At 40.6% G+C, this 19,567-nt stretch overlaps 2 protein-coding genes across 2 annotated transcripts; both read right to left on the bottom strand.

Moving 5' to 3' along the window:
* Window positions 1–363: 363 nt before the first annotated feature.
* LOC117825675 (extracellular calcium-sensing receptor-like) lies at window positions 364–4,799 on the bottom strand. Its single transcript, XM_034701593.1, has 11 exons — window positions 4,534–4,799; window positions 4,180–4,415; window positions 3,945–4,030; window positions 3,498–3,677; window positions 3,206–3,394; window positions 2,580–3,083; window positions 2,193–2,402; window positions 1,983–2,106; window positions 1,621–1,814; window positions 1,224–1,505; window positions 364–1,146 (listed from the first exon to the last, which is right to left on the bottom strand). Exons 1-11 carry the CDS (start codon window positions 4,797–4,799, stop codon window positions 724–726), a joined length of 2,694 nt encoding a protein of 897 aa, XP_034557484.1. The 3' UTR covers window positions 364–723.
* Window positions 4,800–6,391: 1,592 nt separating this feature from the next.
* On the bottom strand, window positions 6,392–19,433 carry LOC117825674 (extracellular calcium-sensing receptor-like). The gene is made up of 22 exons (XM_034701592.1): window positions 19,279–19,433; window positions 19,035–19,122; window positions 18,722–18,901; window positions 18,425–18,613; window positions 18,099–18,337; window positions 17,807–18,038; window positions 17,479–17,688; window positions 17,249–17,372; window positions 16,970–17,163; window positions 16,548–16,829; window positions 16,291–16,468; window positions 10,730–11,009; window positions 10,245–10,486; window positions 10,032–10,114; window positions 9,420–9,599; window positions 9,111–9,299; window positions 8,534–9,001; window positions 8,154–8,363; window positions 7,932–8,055; window positions 7,592–7,785; window positions 7,220–7,507; window positions 6,392–7,135 (listed from the first exon to the last, which is right to left on the bottom strand). The coding sequence occupies exons 1-22, from the start codon at window positions 19,431–19,433 to the stop codon at window positions 6,713–6,715; spliced, it is 4,752 nt and encodes a 1,583-aa protein (XP_034557483.1). The 3' UTR covers window positions 6,392–6,712.
* Window positions 19,434–19,567: the final 134 nt, after the last annotated feature.

Here is a 19,567-nt window from a genome sequence, read left to right as displayed (position 1 = left end):
TGTAGAAAACATGACTTAATCATGTACAGGACAAAATTAGCAAAGACGGATGAGGTACCACCTGGTCCACAGGGGGCGCCACAATCAACCTAAAGTGAAATTACTTACTGAAGCTTTAAGAACCCAAAATACATAGATATGAGGCTAATATGGCCTTCTTTAAGTGGCTGTCTAAAGAAAGGCTGCTTTCTCAGCAGAGGAAAGTCACCCAATCAGCATACTGATAAAGTGAACTGACAAAGGCTTTACCAATTGATATTAAATTAATAATCAAAGTATCAATACAGTATTGTTGCAACAAGTAAGACAAACACAAGTCAACTTGAAGATTTTTTTTATTCATAGAGTTGCCAAATTGGGAGAAGACAATTCAGTAGTGTAGGTTTCTTATTGTTGCAGAAATAATCTACAGAGTTCCTAAGTAAAAATGTCTTTTGTGTTTTTCTTCCAAAGACCCTTAAGAATATACTTAAGATTTAGAGATAGAGCCATTAGGTTATATATTGTAGATACAATTTAGTAGATAAACTTGAAGCAATAAGGAACTCTGACATTTTATAATCTATTTTTTTCTTTTAAAGGTAAAGTGCATTTTTTAAAACTCTTTTTTACTAGGCTGAATGTATATAAATCAAACAATTAAATGACTGAACCAATGAGCAATAAAGTGAGCATGTATTGGATTTCATTAGCTTGAATGTGTACATTGACACTGTATCTCTGCTACCTGGCCATCAGGTGTTTCTTTGTGTTTTTCTCTGGCCTCAAAAGAATAATGAAACACTTTGGAGCAAAAATACACAAAAGTAATCCATAGCTGGAGGCCAGGATTGCAAATATCTCAACAGCAACAGTGTATTTCCCTGGAGAGCTGACATAAGCAGGAACAAAAGCCACCCAGACGGCGCAGAATATCAGCATGCTGAAGGTGATCAGTTTGGCCTCATTGAAGTTGTCAGGGAGTTTCCGAGCAAAAAAGGCCAAGAGGAGGCAGGTGCAGGCCAGCAGGCCAATGTAGCCAAGAACCAGAGAGAAGCCCACCACAGAGGCCATGGCACATTCAAGGGTGACCTTTGACCCTCGGAACCCCAGATCACGTCGAGGCACTGGGGGACTGAGGGATAACCATGTGGAGCAGATGATTATCTAAATATAAAAATAAATAGATATTTATAAAAGGCAGAGCTTATTTAGCTATTGAAAATAATTGAGAGTTTACCTACTTGTACAAATGTAAGAAGGCAAACACTTCCTCTTTGTTGGCCGGGACCAAACCACCTGATCAGGGCTTCAGCACCAGGCCGAGCTGAGCGGAAAGCTGCCAGAACAACTATGGTCTTGACTTGCAGGCAGGAAACACAGAGTACAAAGCTGATCCCAAAAGCCGCCTGCTGAAAGCGACAGGACCAGACTGATGGACGACCAATGAACACCAGTGAGCACAGGAAGCAGAGCTTCAGAGACACAAGAAGCAGGAAGCTCAGCTCTGAATTATTGGCTCGCACCTGGAAATGAGAAAAAGAATAAATAGAGAGACAAAAACATCCACCTGCACTTTTAGAAAACTACAAACCGAAGAAGTTGGAAAAAATACACAGTGTACCTTTCATAACATCTTACCATAGGTGTATGACGGTAACAAAGAAACACCACAAATACAGCTGTCGTCACCACAACACCAGACACAGCTACTGTAGTCAGAGTAATGCCCAACGTTTCGTTAAAAGACAGGAAATCCAGCCGTCGAGGGATACATGCCGTTCTTTCTATATTGGACCAGAACTCTGATGGACATCGCTTACAATGAAGAGAGCCTGAAAGAAGATGGAAAGAGGGGAGAGGGAACATGAAAGAAAGGGACAGAAAAATCAAAAAGGGGAAAGGGCAGATGAAATTAAAGCAGAGACATTCAGGAGTCAAGGTCACTGCAATTTGAACTAGTTGACATGAGTATCTGATATTATATATTTTAATTGCCTTACCAGTTTTATTGCTAATCTCCCCTTCAGCACATGGGATACAGTCAAAGCAGCAGAGAGGCTCCCCTTTCCGGTTGGCCTTTCTGGTACCTGGAGGGCAGCTCTCACTGCACACTGAAACAGGGACCTGAACAACAAGACAACTAATGTTCTCAGGGACAAGTTGGTATTGTCATAAAAGATCCCAATCAAACTTCTCTTTGTATATTATACCTGATTTGATCCTGTGCTCCACTGAATAGCTGACTCATTAAGGAAGAGATCAAACCCATCAACGCGGCCAATCAAGACAAGTTTTTGGAGCCCATCAGGGCTTTTCTGCCAGTTAACAAGGTCGTACTTGGGTGGAATGTCAGCTCCTTGGAAATAAAAATGTTCTCCTTGTGGCGTGGTGAAATTAACTTTGTTCAAGTGCTGCAAAAGCTGGAAGAGGATCAACATTTTTTAATTATTCACATGGTAACCTGCAGCCTTTAAAAAATGCATATATTTCTTTAAAGAGGGGGTATTTCTTTCATGAAAATTCCTCCTGTTATTTCAAAAGCACAATTTATAAAGAGTAGATTTACCCTCTAGGGAAAGACTTATAATCTGGCTTACCTCTATGGGTTTAATGGGTTTTAAAGACGAGCACGTAGAGCTCTTGTTTCTTAACAAGCTATCCATATCAGGGCAGGAGAGAAGGCTGTGGAGGGCATGTGCAGCAGCATACACAGCAAGGTAAACATTATACGCCACCCTGAGTTGAGAGGTATCAGTAAAAGGATGCTGTACTCCTTCCAGGGACTCTGTACCACTGCAGGGTGGGAGAGAAGCCCTCAGAAGAAATCTGTTTTCATGAGATGGTGTTGAAGTGACATAAGAAGGCAAAGGTGTGGCATTAGGAATACATCCAAACTCCCTTTCCCAGAATTCTTGTAAGAACTCATCATCAGGGCGGTGAATTGGGTTCAAACTCTTTAAATAATTTTGAAATCCAGGTATGGTGGAACTACGTATGGCAACACCAAAGACACCACTTGCTACTTTTCTTGTGACAGGATCTTGGAGAAGGTCATCGCTGGTGCTCCAGGCTTCACTGGCCAGAAACTGTCTGTCAGTCACCTGGTGAAAACAAGAGATCCTGATCAAGTTGAAGTTACTCTTACTGAAGCCATTAATAAAAATCATACAAATGCTCCCTTCCTCGTCGTATTCACAAACACAACTTAATTTTAGTTTCTCACATTTATCTTGGAGAGTTGTATGAACAGTTCCCTCACATCTGTGTACCAGGAAAAGACCAGAATCACTCTTGCAGTGGAGGCTTGTATTGTGAGTGCTGCTCTTTTTGCATCCCTCACAATGTTTTCCCTGTTAAGTGTCTCAACAAATGCCAGACACACCTCTTTACCCTGAGTCTCTTTTTGAAAAACCTGATATAGACAGATGAAAAAGCGTATTAATTGATAGAAATTGTTTAATTAGTATATTTCTTTGATATTATGAAATACTAAAAGTATCTACATAACAAATCACCTTTACTGCCATGTGGCCATAGTTATTGTTTGCTACCACCGCCCCAATCCAGGTCCATTTGAAGCGAATGGCGAGCTGGGCAATCGCCCAGGCTTGGTAAATATCACTCGGGATGGTTCTGAAGAAATTAGGAAACTGAAGTCTGTCACTTAGACAGGGGCAACTTGCCATGTAGCTTATCTGAAAGACAAAAAAAGTTTCCCTATTAGCTTTATTTAATTAATAATCATAGTTTCTAAGACAACAGTTTCCTTTTTTCCATGTTTTTTCTTCATCCTGAGAACTTGTGATCATATGTCCTGAGATAAAACGTTCACTGCAGCAAATTGATGTTGCCTTGTAAAAGAGGGTTTTCAGTAAAGCATGGCACAAGCAACCAAACAATAAGGAGACAAGGTTTAAGTAAAGAGTATCTGCTGGACCTAAATCATAACTCACTAAAGGTGCAGATAGAGGCTCCAGGGTTCTCGAGAGTATCTGGCCTGTCACAGATGAAGCACCCCCAATGATCAAGGGAACAGGAGGATCAACTGCTGACAAAACAAAAAGGTTTCATTGTGAGTCTTTAACATGATTTTTGTTTTGTTGAACCATTATGTTGGTACTCTTTGTCTTTATTTTGCTTGAATAATTTGATTTAGTTGTTATGAGCTGCATATGATATAAATGCACAAAAAGCTACCTCTCCGTTCTCTGTATTTCTCTCCGGACACAGCAGAGTAATCTGAAGTGTCCTCTGAAGTGCAGCTGGTGCGATCTCCTCCAACCAGTGACAATGCTGCCTGGAGAGCCCACGGCGGTCTGCCACAGCTGTCAAAAATATGGTATCCCAGCTTCACGCTTGGTAGCAGTGTTGTGCTATTATTGATTTCTTCCACTGCAAACACCATAGCATACTGCAAAGCAGCACGTTGCAATCTGAGACCACAGGAGAGAAAGAGTAACAGAAAATCAAAAAGACAGAAGATGCAAAAATATAAATATTTCTATCAAGGTAAAACAGTAATCACAATAAAAGCACAGTTCAGAGTTTTACCCAGTGCAAGGTTTGTAGTGTGGCAGCAGAGTGAAGTCGTTTTCAATAGCTGGAGGACGGTAATGGATATTAAAGAGCCCCCCGATAACTACATCACCATTCTGAAACAGACCCTGATTGCTGGGCGTACCCCACCGAGAACAAGTCAGTGTATGAACCACCTGGAACCCCACCTTCAGCCCCAGCTGTCTGCCCAGGAGCCCCACAAGCAGCAGGTATGAGGCTGAGGAGTGCCACAAGGTGCAGCGCAAGTAGAACCAAGACATGGATGCAGCTGTTGTGGACACTTTAAACATGCACAGAAAACTCAGTTGGACAGCTTTCTTCAAGATAGTATAATCAAAAGTTACTGCAACAAAAAAAAGTCAAATGCGATATAATCCCTCTCAATGCAAAGTCACTATTTTCACCTTTAGTTATCCAACTGCAGGGAGAAGCAACAATTTGAAATTCAAAGCACATCTATTCAAACAATAGAAAACCTAGACACATTGCAACATTGGGGTGTTCAACCTGTGGCATAACTTCCACCTCCTCCTCCTCTGAACAGTTGAACTGTAAATGTGAGTTTTTATAGAAAGCAAGTAAATGACATCATAGGTACACACGCACACAAGCTCCTCTTGAGAGTGAAAGGAAAACAACAACAGCATGACAGCAGTTTGTATATGCAGGGGGTAACGTGTGAAAGTGCAGGAGAAATATAACTAACCCTTTTTTATTGTAAGTTCTTCGATGCTTCTTTAAATATACAGCACATAACTTAGTTTTTATATATTTGGTTTTAAAAAGGCCTGCATAGGGCAACAGTTCTTGCTAACTTTTGAGTGCTCTCTGATGAGGCACATGGAACCCAAAGGTAGCACAATGGTACATTTCCAGAGAAAGCTGACCAGAAAGCTATCAGAAATATTTTGCCAATTTTAACTCCCCAGTGATATGTTAACTTTTCAGTACCTCCCTGTTACTTCCCTGTTGTCTACCTATACTCACTGTCAACCCCATAGACTGTAAAAAATATGGACGTAGTATCCGTGACGTCACCCATCTGTTTCTAAACGCTGTTTTGAAGCCAATCGGCAGCGGCAGCCATATTGCTTCTGTCGAGCCAGTGTGATGTAAAGAGGCGGGCTTTGAGCCTCCTAGCCAACAGCTACAGTGTTCCCACAGGCAGCTGTGCCTCTCATTGGAAGACTAGTAATCTCAATATCTTCAAAATTGCCGCGTTAGAAAAAAATTCAGCCCCCTCACAGTGAGAGGACGTCGAGAAATGAGCTATCCAGACTACACTTGTCTTTTGTACCAGGCTGTAAACATGTTTATTAATGCTGCAAAGATCGTCTTTTCCCCATTCATGTGTATGTGATTTCTGGCACTTCCGGAGCCAGCCTCAAGTGGATCCTCGATGAACTGCAGCTTTTAACACTTCCGCATTGACTCATATTTTTAGACCGGAGGTTGCCGCTTGGTTTGAACCCAGAACCATCTTGCTGTGAGATGGTGGTTATGACCACACTTTCAAAATTTACACGGCTGCTAATCAGTTGATCTTGAGTAACTCCTCATTTGTGAACTAGTTAGCAACGTGCTATAAGTTAATGATTAGCTAATAGGTCCATAATTTGTAACTCCTCATTTTGGAACTGAGAGGGAACAGTTAGGAACTAGCTGCTAGTCTACCACTGGTTAATGACTGATGTTAAAATGTATTGTAAAGTATAACAAGATGAAACCCTTTTGTATTCTCAAACTTAAAAAAAAAACTTTCTAGCTGTAAAGTAAAGCAGTTTGATCACTACTAAGGAAAACTAAAAACAAAGACCACTTCGGATCTGAATTTTTTTTAATGTTTCTGTTTTCAAAGTACTACAAGGTTTTGTGAATGAGTAAAAGTTGTTAACAATGAAGTAAACAAAGGTGTTTGTGATACTTGTATCACTTGGTCAGAAAGTATTAAAAAAGCATACATTTATATATAATTAAACAGATAAGTCGTCCATCTACATACATCAATAGATACCTGATAGCAGCTAGCTAGCAGATATTGAGTCACATTTTTTAAACACTTTCAATTACAAACATGTGTGAAAATTAAATCTTTAGGTAACATTTTCTAATTTTTACTGCAATTTATCTCATGTTTCAAGTAACAGCATGCATTGTCTTCGTTTTCTGACAGTTATCTGGACATCAGGTGTTTTTTTGTGTTTTTCTCTGGCCTCAAAAGAATGATGAAACACTTTGGAGCAAATATGCACAAAAGTAATCCATAGCTAGAGGCCAGGATTGCAAATATCTCTACAGCAACTGAAAATTTTCCTGGAGAGCTGACATAAGCAGGAACAAAAGCCACCCAGACAGCACAGAATATCAACATGCTGAAGGTGATCAGTTTCGCCTCATTGAAGTTGTCAGGGAGCTTACGGGCTAAAAAAGCTAAGAGGAGACTGGTGCAGGCCAGCAGGCCAATGTAGCCGAGAACCAGAGAGAAGCCCACCACAGAGGCCATGGCACATTTCAGAGTGACCGTTACTCCTGGAACTTTTAGGTCAGCTTGAGGAACTGGAGGGCTGAGTGAGAGCCAAATGACACAGATGATAACCTTGAGTGGGGGAAAGCACAGTAGCATATTAATATATTTTACGCCAACTTAACTTATAATTTAATTTTAAGTAACAACTGAAACTCTGACCTGTATGCTGGTAAAGACACAGACACTTCCTCTTTGTTGGCCAGGTCCAAACCACTTCATCAAGGCTTCAGCTCCAGGCCGAGCTGAGCGGAAAGCTGCCAGAACAACTATGGTCTTGACTTGGAGGCAGGAGACACAGAGTACAAAGCTGATCCCAAAAGCTGCCTGCTGGAAGCGACAGGACCAGACTGATGGACGACCAATGAAGACCAGTGAGCACAGGAAGCAGAGCTTCAGAGACACAAGAAGCAGGAAGCTCAGCTCTGAATTATTGGCTCGTACCTAAAAATGTGAAAATGAATAAATAAAAAGGTTAACACAGAAGATAAACAGTATACGTTTCATGACATTACACTGGGTTCTTACCATCGGTGTATGACGGTAATAAACAAATACCACAAATACAGCTGATGTCACCACAGCACCAGATACAGCCGCTGTAGTCAGAGTAATGCCCAACGTTTCATTAAAGGAAAGGAAATCCAGCTGACGAGGGATACAGACTGTTTGTTCAACATTGGACCAGAAATCTGGTGGACATCGCTCACAATGGAGAGAACCTGGAAAACATGACAGATAAGAGGTAATTGTGGAAATCTCAAAAAGAGAAATTTGTAGATGAGGCGGAAGCATTTTTAGAAAGTCTTATTGACAGGTTGAGCTGCTGTTGCCATGTTAATTGGATCAAGTGTTGTATTTTCCTCACCAGTTGTATTACTAATCTCTCCTTCAGCACATGGGATACAGTCAAAGCAGCAGAGAGGCTCCCCTTTCCTGTTGGCCTTTCTGGTACCTGGAGGGCAGCTCTCACTACACACTGAAACAGGGACCTGAATAACAAGTACAGCCATTCTCAAAAGTTCTTATTTGAAGTAGTATACATATCTGTACTGGTCTATTTTAAGATTATTCTCCTTTTTTTAACCACCTGATTTGATCCTGTGCTCCACTGAATAGCTGACTCATTTAGGTGGATGTCAAACCCGTCCACACGACCAATCAGGGCCATTTTCAGTGGGCCCTCAGGTGTTTTCTGCCAGTTGAGGAGGTCATATTTTGCTGGAACGTCACCCCCTTGGAAATACAACAGATCACCCTGTGGTGTGGTGAAGTTCACGCTGCTCATCTGCTGCAACAGCTTCAAGTAAAACAAATATTGGTGCTTTAGTGAAAAAGTAGTTGAGAAGAACAAATGCATCCTTTACATTTCAAGTGCTTGTTTTCAACTCTAGAAGAATTTCAAGCACAGATTGCGAGAGTCTAAAATGTGCCTCATAGAAGTATTGAAGTAAACATAATTGTGGGTACCTCTATAGGTTTGATGTGTTTCAGAATAAAGCATGTGGAGTTTTTGTTGTCAGGGCAGGAGAGAAGGCTGTGGAGGGCATGTGCAGCAGCATAAACAGCAAGGTAGACATTATAAGTCACTCTCAGCTGAGAGGTGTCAGTGAAGTGATTCTGCACACTCTGAAGGGACTCTGTACCACTGCAGGGAGGAAGTGAGGCCTTCAGAAACAACCTGTTTTTATGAAATGGGGACTGAGGTGTAACATTAGGACTGCAGCCAAACTCCTTTTCCCAGAATTCTCTTAAGAACTTGTCATCAGGGCGCTTAGAAGGGCTTAAACTCCTTAGAAAATTGTGAAATCCTGGAATAGATGAACTTCGAATGGCCACACCAAGAACACCTCTTGCCACTTCAGAGGTGACAGGATTTTGAAGGAGATTACTACTGGTGCTCCAAGCTTCACTGGCCAGAAACTGTCTGTCAGTCACCTTATCAGAGAAAAAAAGAAAGATAACTCTGATTAAAATGATTTATTTTAGAAGATCTATAATGTATTCACAACAACATGTATGTTTTGTATTTATCTCAGTTTCTCACATTTATCTTGGAGAGTTGTATGAACAGTTCCCTCACATCTGTGTACCAGGAAAAGACCAGAATCACTCTTGCAGTGGAGGCTTGGATTGTGAGTGCTGCTCTTCTGGAATCACTCACAATTCTTTCCCTCTGGAGAGTCTCGATGAATGCCAGACACACCTCTTTACCCTGAGTCTCCTCCTGAAAAATCTTGGAGTTGAGAGGGGGAAAAAAATAATAAAATGAAAACTATCTGTATTTAAGTAGATTTTTTTTGTAAAAATTACATTATTACAATAAATGTTTGAGAAAAAAATATATAAAATTCACCTTTACTGCCATGTGGCCATAATCATTGTTTGCTACCACTGCTCCAATCCAGGTCCATTTGAAGCGAATGGCAAGCTGAGCAATGGCCCGGGCTTGGTAAATATCACTTGGCATGGTTCTGAAGAAATTAGGATACTGGGTTCTGTCACTTAGACAGGGGCAGCTTGCTGTGTAGCTCATCTTGAAGACAAAACACACACACACACACACACACACACACACACACACACACACACACACACACACACACACACAAACACACACACACACACACACACACACACACACACACAAGTAAACATCCTTTTAGTTTGAAATTGCATGTGGTTAGGAGTGTTACATCATTATTTTTCCCCTAGCATCAAAGTCCCTAATGCTTGAACTGGTTAATTTGGGTAAGGACAGCAGAAGGGAACCTAAAAATGTGGTTAGATAGCAGATAAAAGTTTATTGAACACTTTATGTTCAACATGAATCCACTCAAGTAAAGAAGCAATGTCTTATGTGAGAAATAAAAGAATGATCAAATTTAACATTATGAGTGAAATCTTTTTTTTTTTAAATCAGGCTTAAGATAAATGTATTTGTTGTTATAGTACTCACTAAAGGTACATAGAGTGGTTCCAGGATTTTAGAGAGTACTTTGGCTGCCACAGATGAAGAACCACCAATAATCAAAGGAACAGGCTTATCACCTGACGACACTGTGATACAAAGCAAATGGGATTTGTTATAATAAAGCAGTGACCAGTTGTGTTTCAAACATACATTCAGCAGTATAGTTCCCCTCATTGATATGCTATATATGGAAGTTTCATTCAGTACCGCTCCTTTTTCTGATCTTCTCTTCATTCATAGCAGAATAGTTAGTTAGAAATGTTGCATTGCAGCTGCTGCTGTCTCCTCCAACAAGTGACATTGCTGCCTGAGTTGCCCATGGGTGTATGGCACAGCTATCACGAATGTGATACCCAAGCTTCACCCCTGGAAGCAAGGTTGTACTAAGGTTGATTTCTTCCATTGCAAAAACCATAGCATATATGTACTGCAATGGGAGATTTTCCAAACTGAAAGCACAAATGAGAAGAAAAGAGAGAAAAACACACAAAATCTTTAAGGGATATTCAAACTAGTTTTCTGCATCAACAAAGCTGGAGTGAATCATTTCATTTACCAGCATGATTTTAACAAGAACAAACATTAACCTGTATATAACATGGGATAAACTAAGCCAATGAATCATTTTTGTTTGTCAAAGATATGCTTAAGTATCTTACAGTATTCACATTAAATAAAGGTTAGTATTTTACCCTGCACAGGACTGGTAGTATGGCATCTGGGTGAAGTCTTGGTCTGTAGCTGAGGGCCTGTAACGGAGACTGAAGAGCCCACCAAGCACTATATCACCATCCTGGAACAGACCCTGGTCATCTGGTGAGCCCCACCGAGAACAAGTGAGAGAATGAACAACCTGCAACCCCAGCCTGAGCCCTAGCGGTCTTTCCATGAGCCCCATGAGCAGCAGGGGCGAGGAGGGCCACAGAGCCAGGAGCCAGGAGAACCCAGGCATAGATGCAGCTATTGTAGACACTACAAATATGTACAAAGTACTTGGTTTAAGAACAAAACATACAGCGATGAGAAGTGCAACATCCAGTTCAAAGCTCCTGAAATAGAAAAAGGTCAACTCAAATGTTATCCCCTTTTATAAAACAGAAGAGAGTCATCTTTTAAGCCATACATCAACATGTGAAGTGGAATTACAACAAATCAAATGACAGATGAGAAGACATCTCAAGTGCAGCATAACCCCCCTCCCGCTCTGCACAAAATGGATGTTGTTCTGGGTATTTATAACAACCGTAAAGCCAATGGTGGAGCAATGTTAACAGGAGGATGCTGCACAAGATCACTTCTCTCAAAGGTGGGGGCCAAACAATGAAAAAAGAAAAAGTGTTAGAGAACCAAAAGTATTTACTAAGAAGGCACTGATATCCAGATACAATTTGATTTGTATCTTATTAAATTAAACCACTGTGACTCATAGATATAAAAGGGTATGTGTGGGTCCCTCTTCGCTACCTAATTCCACAGTCATTACAGTAAAATTGAATTCTGTAGAGTAATAAAAGGTAATGTGTGGTTACAGAGAAAGTGCATGAGCCAGAGAAGGGAAGTCAATGCAACTCCTACATGTCTTTTGATTGCTTTTTATACTTAAATTCTAGTTATGTGTATCTTGCATGGAGATGTTGTATGCACACTGGTTTGTTTTGAGATGTTCAATCCACAGCAAATTCTCATTACAGTGCCCTGAGTCTCTGAGCACTCACAGGAGACAATTTTTTGAAAGTGAAATGCTGTCCCATTCTTGCCTGATGCATTTCAGTATAATATTTATTGTATTTTTTGTGTCATGATCTACCAAATGTTTTGAACGGGTGATGAGTCAGGACTACAGGCAGGCCAGTTTAGCACCCAGACTCTTCTACAGAGCCATGCTGTTGTAATATGTGCAAAATGTGGTTCGTCTTTGTCTTGATATGCAAAGTTTCCTGAAAATGGCGTTGTCTGGATGGCAGCATATGTTGTGACAAAACCTGTATATATTGTTCAGCATTAATGGTGCTTTCCCAGATGTGTAAGCTACCCATGTCATGGGCCCTAATGTATCCTCATACTATCACAGATGCTGGCATTTGGACTGTGCGGTGATAACAAGGCAGGGTGGTCCCTCTTCTCTTCAGAACAGAGGGCACAGTGTCCATGATCCAAAAAGTATGCCAAATTTTGATTTTTCAGACTGTAAAATGTCCACCCTTCCTCAGTCCATCTTAAATGGACTTGGGCCAAGAGAAGGGAAGAGAAGGGCCCAGCCTGCATGTCTGGATCATGTTTATACACGGTATCTTCTTTGCATGGTTCACTTCTACCTGCGTTTATTGATACAGTAACAAACTGTGTTCACTTACAGTGGTTTTGGAAGTGATGTGAGCCAATGCAGTGATTCTCACTACAGAGTCATGTCTACCTGTTACTTGGCATTGGACTCACACTAAACCTGAGGGTGTCTATTGTCATCATTACACTACAGCGAAGAAGCAGCACTCATCATGCGCTGAGGGAAAATGCAGCTCTTAAATTATATTAGCTGATAAAAGGCTCTAATAAAACATAAAGACCTACAGCGTCACCCCCACATCCTATAGTGAAACAGGTGGCCGTCTACAGCAGGTAGCAGCATGTGCCTTACATAAGGTGAGGAATGAGGTCACAGGACCACTCTGCTGGTTTCCAAATAGACCAAAGTCCCCAGAGGGCAAAGTCAGGCATATTGGGCCTGCTGGAGTATCATTTAAGCATCTGGCTCTTACATGGCAGATGGTAATTAAAACAGCCTAAGCAAATATGCATGATCTACCCCTGCACCTGGGACCGGGGCAGTCAGACACGGCACAACTCCATCTAAAAGAAGGCCATGGCCTTTCCAGCCACCACCATCTGCCCACCTTCCAGCCTACAGGCTAGGAAACAACTAAATCTAAGAAACAAGGCCCAAAACCTCCCACACAACCTTTTGCTTGCTGACAGGTTTGAAGAGTTTTTGTCCCAGGATTCAATTATTGAACTCTGTAAGGATCTCCTAGACAGACTTGGGGGGGGGGGGAGGGGGGAGGGGGGGGGGGGGCTCACCAACTATAGGCCTCAGATTGTTTAACATAATATTTAATAACCAAAAAATAGTTCTGTATAGGAGGGACTGTTTTGTAAAAAGCTAGTAGTTAACCAAGTCACAAATGAATGGCATGTATCTGTTTAATATTTAGGCACATGAATGCTAGGGGCAGTAATCAAGGGTCCAAAGTAAGGTGAACCCTGCTGTTAGTGGCCTTTCTTCTTAAGCCCTTAAAATTAGCTATATAGTAACCTTAGGTAACATTAATATTCTGCTAATAAGCTAAAAAGTGTACCCTGATCTACCTTGGAGAAGATTTACTTTTTTATCCTGCAAAGAATACATGTTGTGAATTAACAGGATAAAAATGAGTCGGGGAAGCAGGTCTGACTTAGTGGACACCATATGGAGTGAAAGGGCACACGGACATCTCGTCTCAGAGGACTCAGTTAAGCCGAATTAATTAGAGGGTGGTAAAGCGAGGAGGCACAGATAAGCCGCAGGTGTGCAACTCCTCGCCTCCATCATTACTTATTTCACAAGCAATTACATCCCATTATACAATGGCAGAGAGGTGGCACTTAGGGGAAAAGGAAGGGTGTGGAACTGTTAACTGTTGTTTGTCATGTTTTTGCAGATCATAGCTGATGCACAGTCATTGCTTGTATCACAAAAATACATCTAAAAAGATCTAGAATATTATTTAGATGATACAATTTATACTTATGGTGACTGAGCAACGTGGCAATGCAAACAACATGATAGAGCTGTATTCCAGATATAATTCCACTGTGGTGAATTCAGTATCCCCTTTATACACAACTAAACATGAGTTAATATCAAAGCCCAAAAAGAAGTCAGAAAATATAAGTAATTATGACAGTGAAGGTCTTAAATGCTGTTGACAAGAAAGATAGGAAAGGAAGAATTCAAAAGAACTCTGTTGCACTTTCCTCAGACTTGCTTTAGGCCACCCAAACTATTGATCACTGTTTGTTACAGAGGTTAGCTATTGGGTAATCTTCAAATACTGTTAAAGGAATAGTCTTTCCAAAATTTCACAGAGGGCCCTTGAAACGGTTTAAAAATACTAATTGAGTGGTAGAATTAGTGTCCAAGATGACAATTGATTTTCAAGTGTTTTAGGTAGACAACATGTTGTAACACAAGAGTCCATGCTATGTCCTATTTTTTCCATTTATGTGATATATATATGAAATATGTTGCAGTGCAAGTAATATAAAAAGGTTATCATTATGCAGATGACACCTACATACATACCTCTGCCTCTTCCCTAGAGAGTGTGATAAAGGAACTACAGGGTACTTTTAATCATGTCCAGAAGAACCTATGTGAACTGAGTCTTGTACAAACTTGTAGAGAGTTGACAAAACTAAGATGAAATAACACTTTCTAATCTAAAAATCTGGGTATTTTCCTTGAGAAAAAATCTGTGTCAGAAACATCATACTGAGTGCCTTACACATAAAGAAAGTCAAAATAAGGAAACAAAAGCCATTTTCCTTTTGGTGCAGGGTGATAGGCCATTCCAGTGATGATTTTATTAGCTGTTGACTCTGGTGATATGCTCTATGCTATCTAATTTTCGCATACATGGGATTCAGTGACATTGTGATTTGTCTGTATCCCTTGTGTAACAGTAAGACAGACAGTTTTCTCTTCTGTCTTTTACAATAAATCAATTACCTTTTTGATTTCAGTACTTTCTCTACTGACTCCTGGATCATTCAGTGACCTTGACCTCTGATAATTTGGATATGCTGTGTTATTTCCCCAACCGTGCTCAGTCTTTAGTAAATTGTATCATTCTTTTGTGTTTCCCTCTTGGTATGAGCAGCAGTCGCATTAAACTATATAATTATAGTAGCATGATAGACAATAAGATTAATGTATTCAGTGTCAATCAAAAAGGTTCATTCAAATTATGTACTGTGATTATTATTCAGCTGTTCCTCAGCCATATTTAATCACAAGATATGTGCTCATTGTCCCTACATCTAAAGGCCTTATTAATTATAAGGGGTTGCACTTTGATGGAGCTGCAAAGGTTACTGCAATGAGTAGTTAATGTATAATATACTTGAATTAGTGAAATCTTGTATACCTGCCCTATAGCTGAAGATAGATAAGAAAAGTCCATCCAGGAAGAAACTTTGACAAGAGAGACATAAGAGCATTATTAAATGGTATAATACTTCCATCTAGTGGTTGTTAGTACAAACAGCTTAAGCAAAACAAAGATACCCATGTTACCATTACTACCTCACAGTGGTGAGTAAATATATGTAGTTAAATTAATGTCTTGCAGATATTATTTCAATATTATACTCCACTTTAGTAATAAAATCATTCAGAAGTCAAAGTTTGTTTTTAAGAAGCAATAGTGTTCATTCCAGTTATTCAAGTATTACAAATACATGTTTGACATAGATTAATGTTGGGCAATTGAGCCAAATCGTGTTGTTTTTATATTAATGCAAATGAATGAGATAATTAAAAAATATGTATTTTGAACAATAGGTAAAATAATGGGCTTAAATAAATGTGTGAACAGTGATTGATGGGGGATGTCTTAGATATGTACATATGTGTACATCTACTTTCATGCCCACATACTACATTTCTAGAATAACATATAATCAGATGTAGTAGTTTTGATGTATTGTTAAATAATGTCACATTTCAGATGCAGTTGTAAGACATAGAAAATTGAAAAGAGAAGAAAATACAGACTATTTACATGTGCTGGTCGGTGACCACTTTTGCTGTCTTTTTTATCTCCATCAGTTTGTTATAAATGATGTGTTTTTGTCTGATAAATTCTTGGAATAAGCATCTCACCCTCAGTTTTGATGACCAATGGGCTCAATCTCTTAAACCACATCTGCAACGTCATAAAGGGTCTTTCCTTACATGAAAAATAGACTTATTATCTAGCCATCAGATGTTTCTTTGTGTTTTTCTCAGGCCTAAACAGAATAATGAAACATTTTGGGGCAAAAATGCAGAGCAGCAAGCCATAGCTGGAGGCCAGGATTGCAAAGATTTCAACAGCAACAACATACTTCCCTGGTGAGCTGACATAAGCGGGAACAAAAGCAACCCAGACAGCACAGAATATCAGCATGCTGAAGGTGATCAGTTTGGCCTCATTGAAATTGTCAGGGAGCTTACGAGCAAGAAAGGCCAAGAGGAGGCAGGTGCAGGCCAGCAGGCCAATGTAGCCAAGAACCAGAGAGAAGCCCACCACAGAGGCCATGGCACATTCAAGGGTGACCTTTGACCCTCGGAACCCCAGATCACGCCGAGGCTCTGGTGGGCTAAGGGCCAACCATGTGGCACAGATAATGACCTGCAGAAAAAAAGTAAACATATTTCACTGCAATTATGTATAATCAGATTGAGCATTTATCATAAAAAAACAAGCTAACCTGTACACAGGTAAAGAGGAGGACACTTCCTCTCTGTTGACCAGGTCCAAACCACTTCATCAAGGTTTCAGCACCAGGCCGAGCTGAGCGGAAAACTGCAAGAACCACAAGGGTTTTGACCAGGAGGCAGGAAACACAGAGTACAAAGCTGATCCCAAAAGCTGCCTGCTGGAAGCGACAGGACCAGACTGATGGACGTCCAATGAAGACCAGTGAGCACAGGAAGCAGAGCTTCAGAGACACAAGAAGCAGGAAGCTCAGCTCTGAATTATTGGCTCGTACCTGGAGATGAATTAGAAAGAAATTCACCTTCTGAAACAATCTACTGTTATATAGACCAAATACTGACAGTAGATAATGCAACTGAATTGGGTACACAGATAACAGGGAATGTAACTCTGGCCACACTACTATGTTCTTACCATAGGTGTATGACGGTAATAAAGAAATACCACAAATACAGCTGATGTCACTGCAGCACCAGACACAGCCGCTGTAGTCAGAGTAATGCCCAAAGTTTCATTAAAGGAAAGGAAATCCAGCTGACGAGGGATGCAGGCTGTTCTTTCAGCATTGGACCAGAACTCAGACGAACATCGCTCACAATGAAGAGAACCTTTATGATAAAATAGGTGAGAGGGATAGGAGAATACAATAAAAGTATAGTAGCAGCATGAGCTCATTTGATCTAATTTCCTCACCAGTTGTATTACTAATCTCCCCTTCAGTACATGGGATACAGTCAAAGCAGCAAAGAGGCTCCCCTTTCCTGTTGGCCTTTCTGGTACCTGGAGGGCAGCTCTCACTGCACAGTGAAACAGGGACCTGAACAAGAAGGCAATTTTTTCACTAAATGGCATTAAGGTATAAGCTGATAAATATATAAAAATGCATGAATGGACAACAAAAAACAACAAGTTGATCTGAGAACCTGACTGGATCCTGTGCTCCACTGAACAGCTGACTGGTTCAGGTGAGGCTCAAACCCATCCACAAGGCCGACCAAGACAAGTTTCAGTGGCCCCCCAGGGGTTTTCTGCCAGTTAACTAGGTCGTACTTTGCTGGGATGTCAGCACCTTGGAAGTAAAAGCTTTCCCCATGTGGTGTGGTGACGTTCACTTTGTTTAAATGCTGCAACAGCTGAAAGAATCAAATGTTGAAGAAACTGTCAATATTATTTGATCTGTGTACATTAGATGCACAGCAAAAGTATGCTTTACAGTAGAACTACAATTAAACTGTGATTGATTATGTTTACCTCTATGGGCTTGATGTGTTTTGGAGAGGAGCAGGTGGATCTGTTATTTCTAGTAGATCTGTCTCTCCCTGGGCAGGATAGAAGGCTGTGGAGGGCATGTGCAGCAGCATAGATAGCAAGGTAAACATTATACGACACCCTTAGCAGGGAGGTGTCAGTAAAGGGACGCTGCATGTTCTGCAGGGATTCTTTTCCACTGCAGGGAGGTAGTAAGCTTTTCAGAAGAGACTTGCTGTATGGAGTAGGAGTGGAAACATTTGATGGATGGTCAGACTTTGATTTGAGGGTTAACAATGAATCTGTGGAAAGAGGATTGCATCCAAACTCCTTCTGCCAGAACTCTCTTAAGAAAACATCAGTAGGACGATGACTTGGGTGCAAACTTCTTAGAAATTTTTCAAATCTAGGGATGGCTGAACTTCGAATGGCCACACCAAGGACACCACTCGCAACTTTTGAAATAGTTAAATCTTGCAGAAGATCTTCACTGGTGCTCCAGGCTTCACTAGCCAGGAACTGTCTGTCAGTCACCTACAGTGCAGGACATGAAATTAAGTTACTACTAAATTCAGTTGACATTTTCATTTTACCATCAGTTTCATTATTTTCCATGCTCACATTTATCCTGGCCAGCTCCTGAAGTAGTTTCCTCACTTCAGTATACCAGCAAAAGATCAGAATCACCCTCGCAGTTGAAGCTTGAATTGTGAGTGCTGCACGTCTGACATCTCTCACAACAGTTTCTCTGCGGACAGTCTCTATGAAGTCCAAACACACTCCTTTCCCCCGAACCTCTTCCTGAAACACCTAAAATATAGGAGAAAGATCATCCCGGACATCTGTCTGTTGAAGTATTTCATACAATGTAGAAACATAACTGATTTTAATGACATTTACTTAGTAACAAAAACACACCTGTATTGCCAGTCTACCATAATCATTGTTTTCTATCACTGCTCCAACCCAAGTCCAGTGGAAGCGTATGGCCAGCTGTGCCAGGGCTTGGGCTTGGTAAACATCACTGGGAATGGTTCTGAAGAAGTTTGGGTATTTTATCCTGTCACTAAGACAGGGGCAGCTTGCAAAGTAGCTGATCTGAGAGAAAACGCAAGTATCATTTTTAAATCTGAAATATTTTCAGGTTCTAAAAGTTATAGCAGTCTTTTTATGAAGATGGTATAAAACAAAAGCTTATTAAAGATTAATTTTCTGAGATAAAGACACTCACAACTGGGACAGAGAGAGGCCCCAGGATCCTGGACAGAATGATGCCTGTTGTTGATGTGGCAGCAGCGATGAGCAAAGGAACAGGCTTACCACCCACTAATAAGACAAGATAGACTTAAAGTCACATAAGAACACTCTATTACAATATAGCCACATAAGCTGTTTCTTTAATGAAAAAAAGTGTTTACTGCATACCTGCTGCCTTTACAGATAACTCATAAGCTGAAGATCGAGTTGTAGAGGCTGTTGAGTTGCAGCTGTGTGTGTCTCCTCCGACCAGTGACATTGCACCTTGCAGAGCCCAGGGGTATCGGGCACAGCTATCAAGTATACGATAGCCCAGGTTAACTCCTGGTAGCAGCGTCATATTTTGATTGATTTCCTCCACCGCAAAGACCATTGCATACATGTATTTTAATGACTCCAGATCAAACCTGAGAGCACCGCAGAACAAAAGATGAGTCAAGCACTGACAAGCATTTAATAAACATACAGAGAATGTGATCTAACAACATGACAAACATAATAACCATC

Source organism: Notolabrus celidotus, chromosome 14 (assembly GCF_009762535.1).
Source record: "Notolabrus celidotus isolate fNotCel1 chromosome 14, fNotCel1.pri, whole genome shotgun sequence".
In the NCBI taxonomy this organism is placed as follows: Eukaryota; Metazoa; Chordata; class Actinopteri; order Labriformes; family Labridae; genus Notolabrus; species Notolabrus celidotus.
Note: the sequence above shows the minus strand (reverse complement) of the source record. Positions and strands in the feature narration are given on the sequence as shown.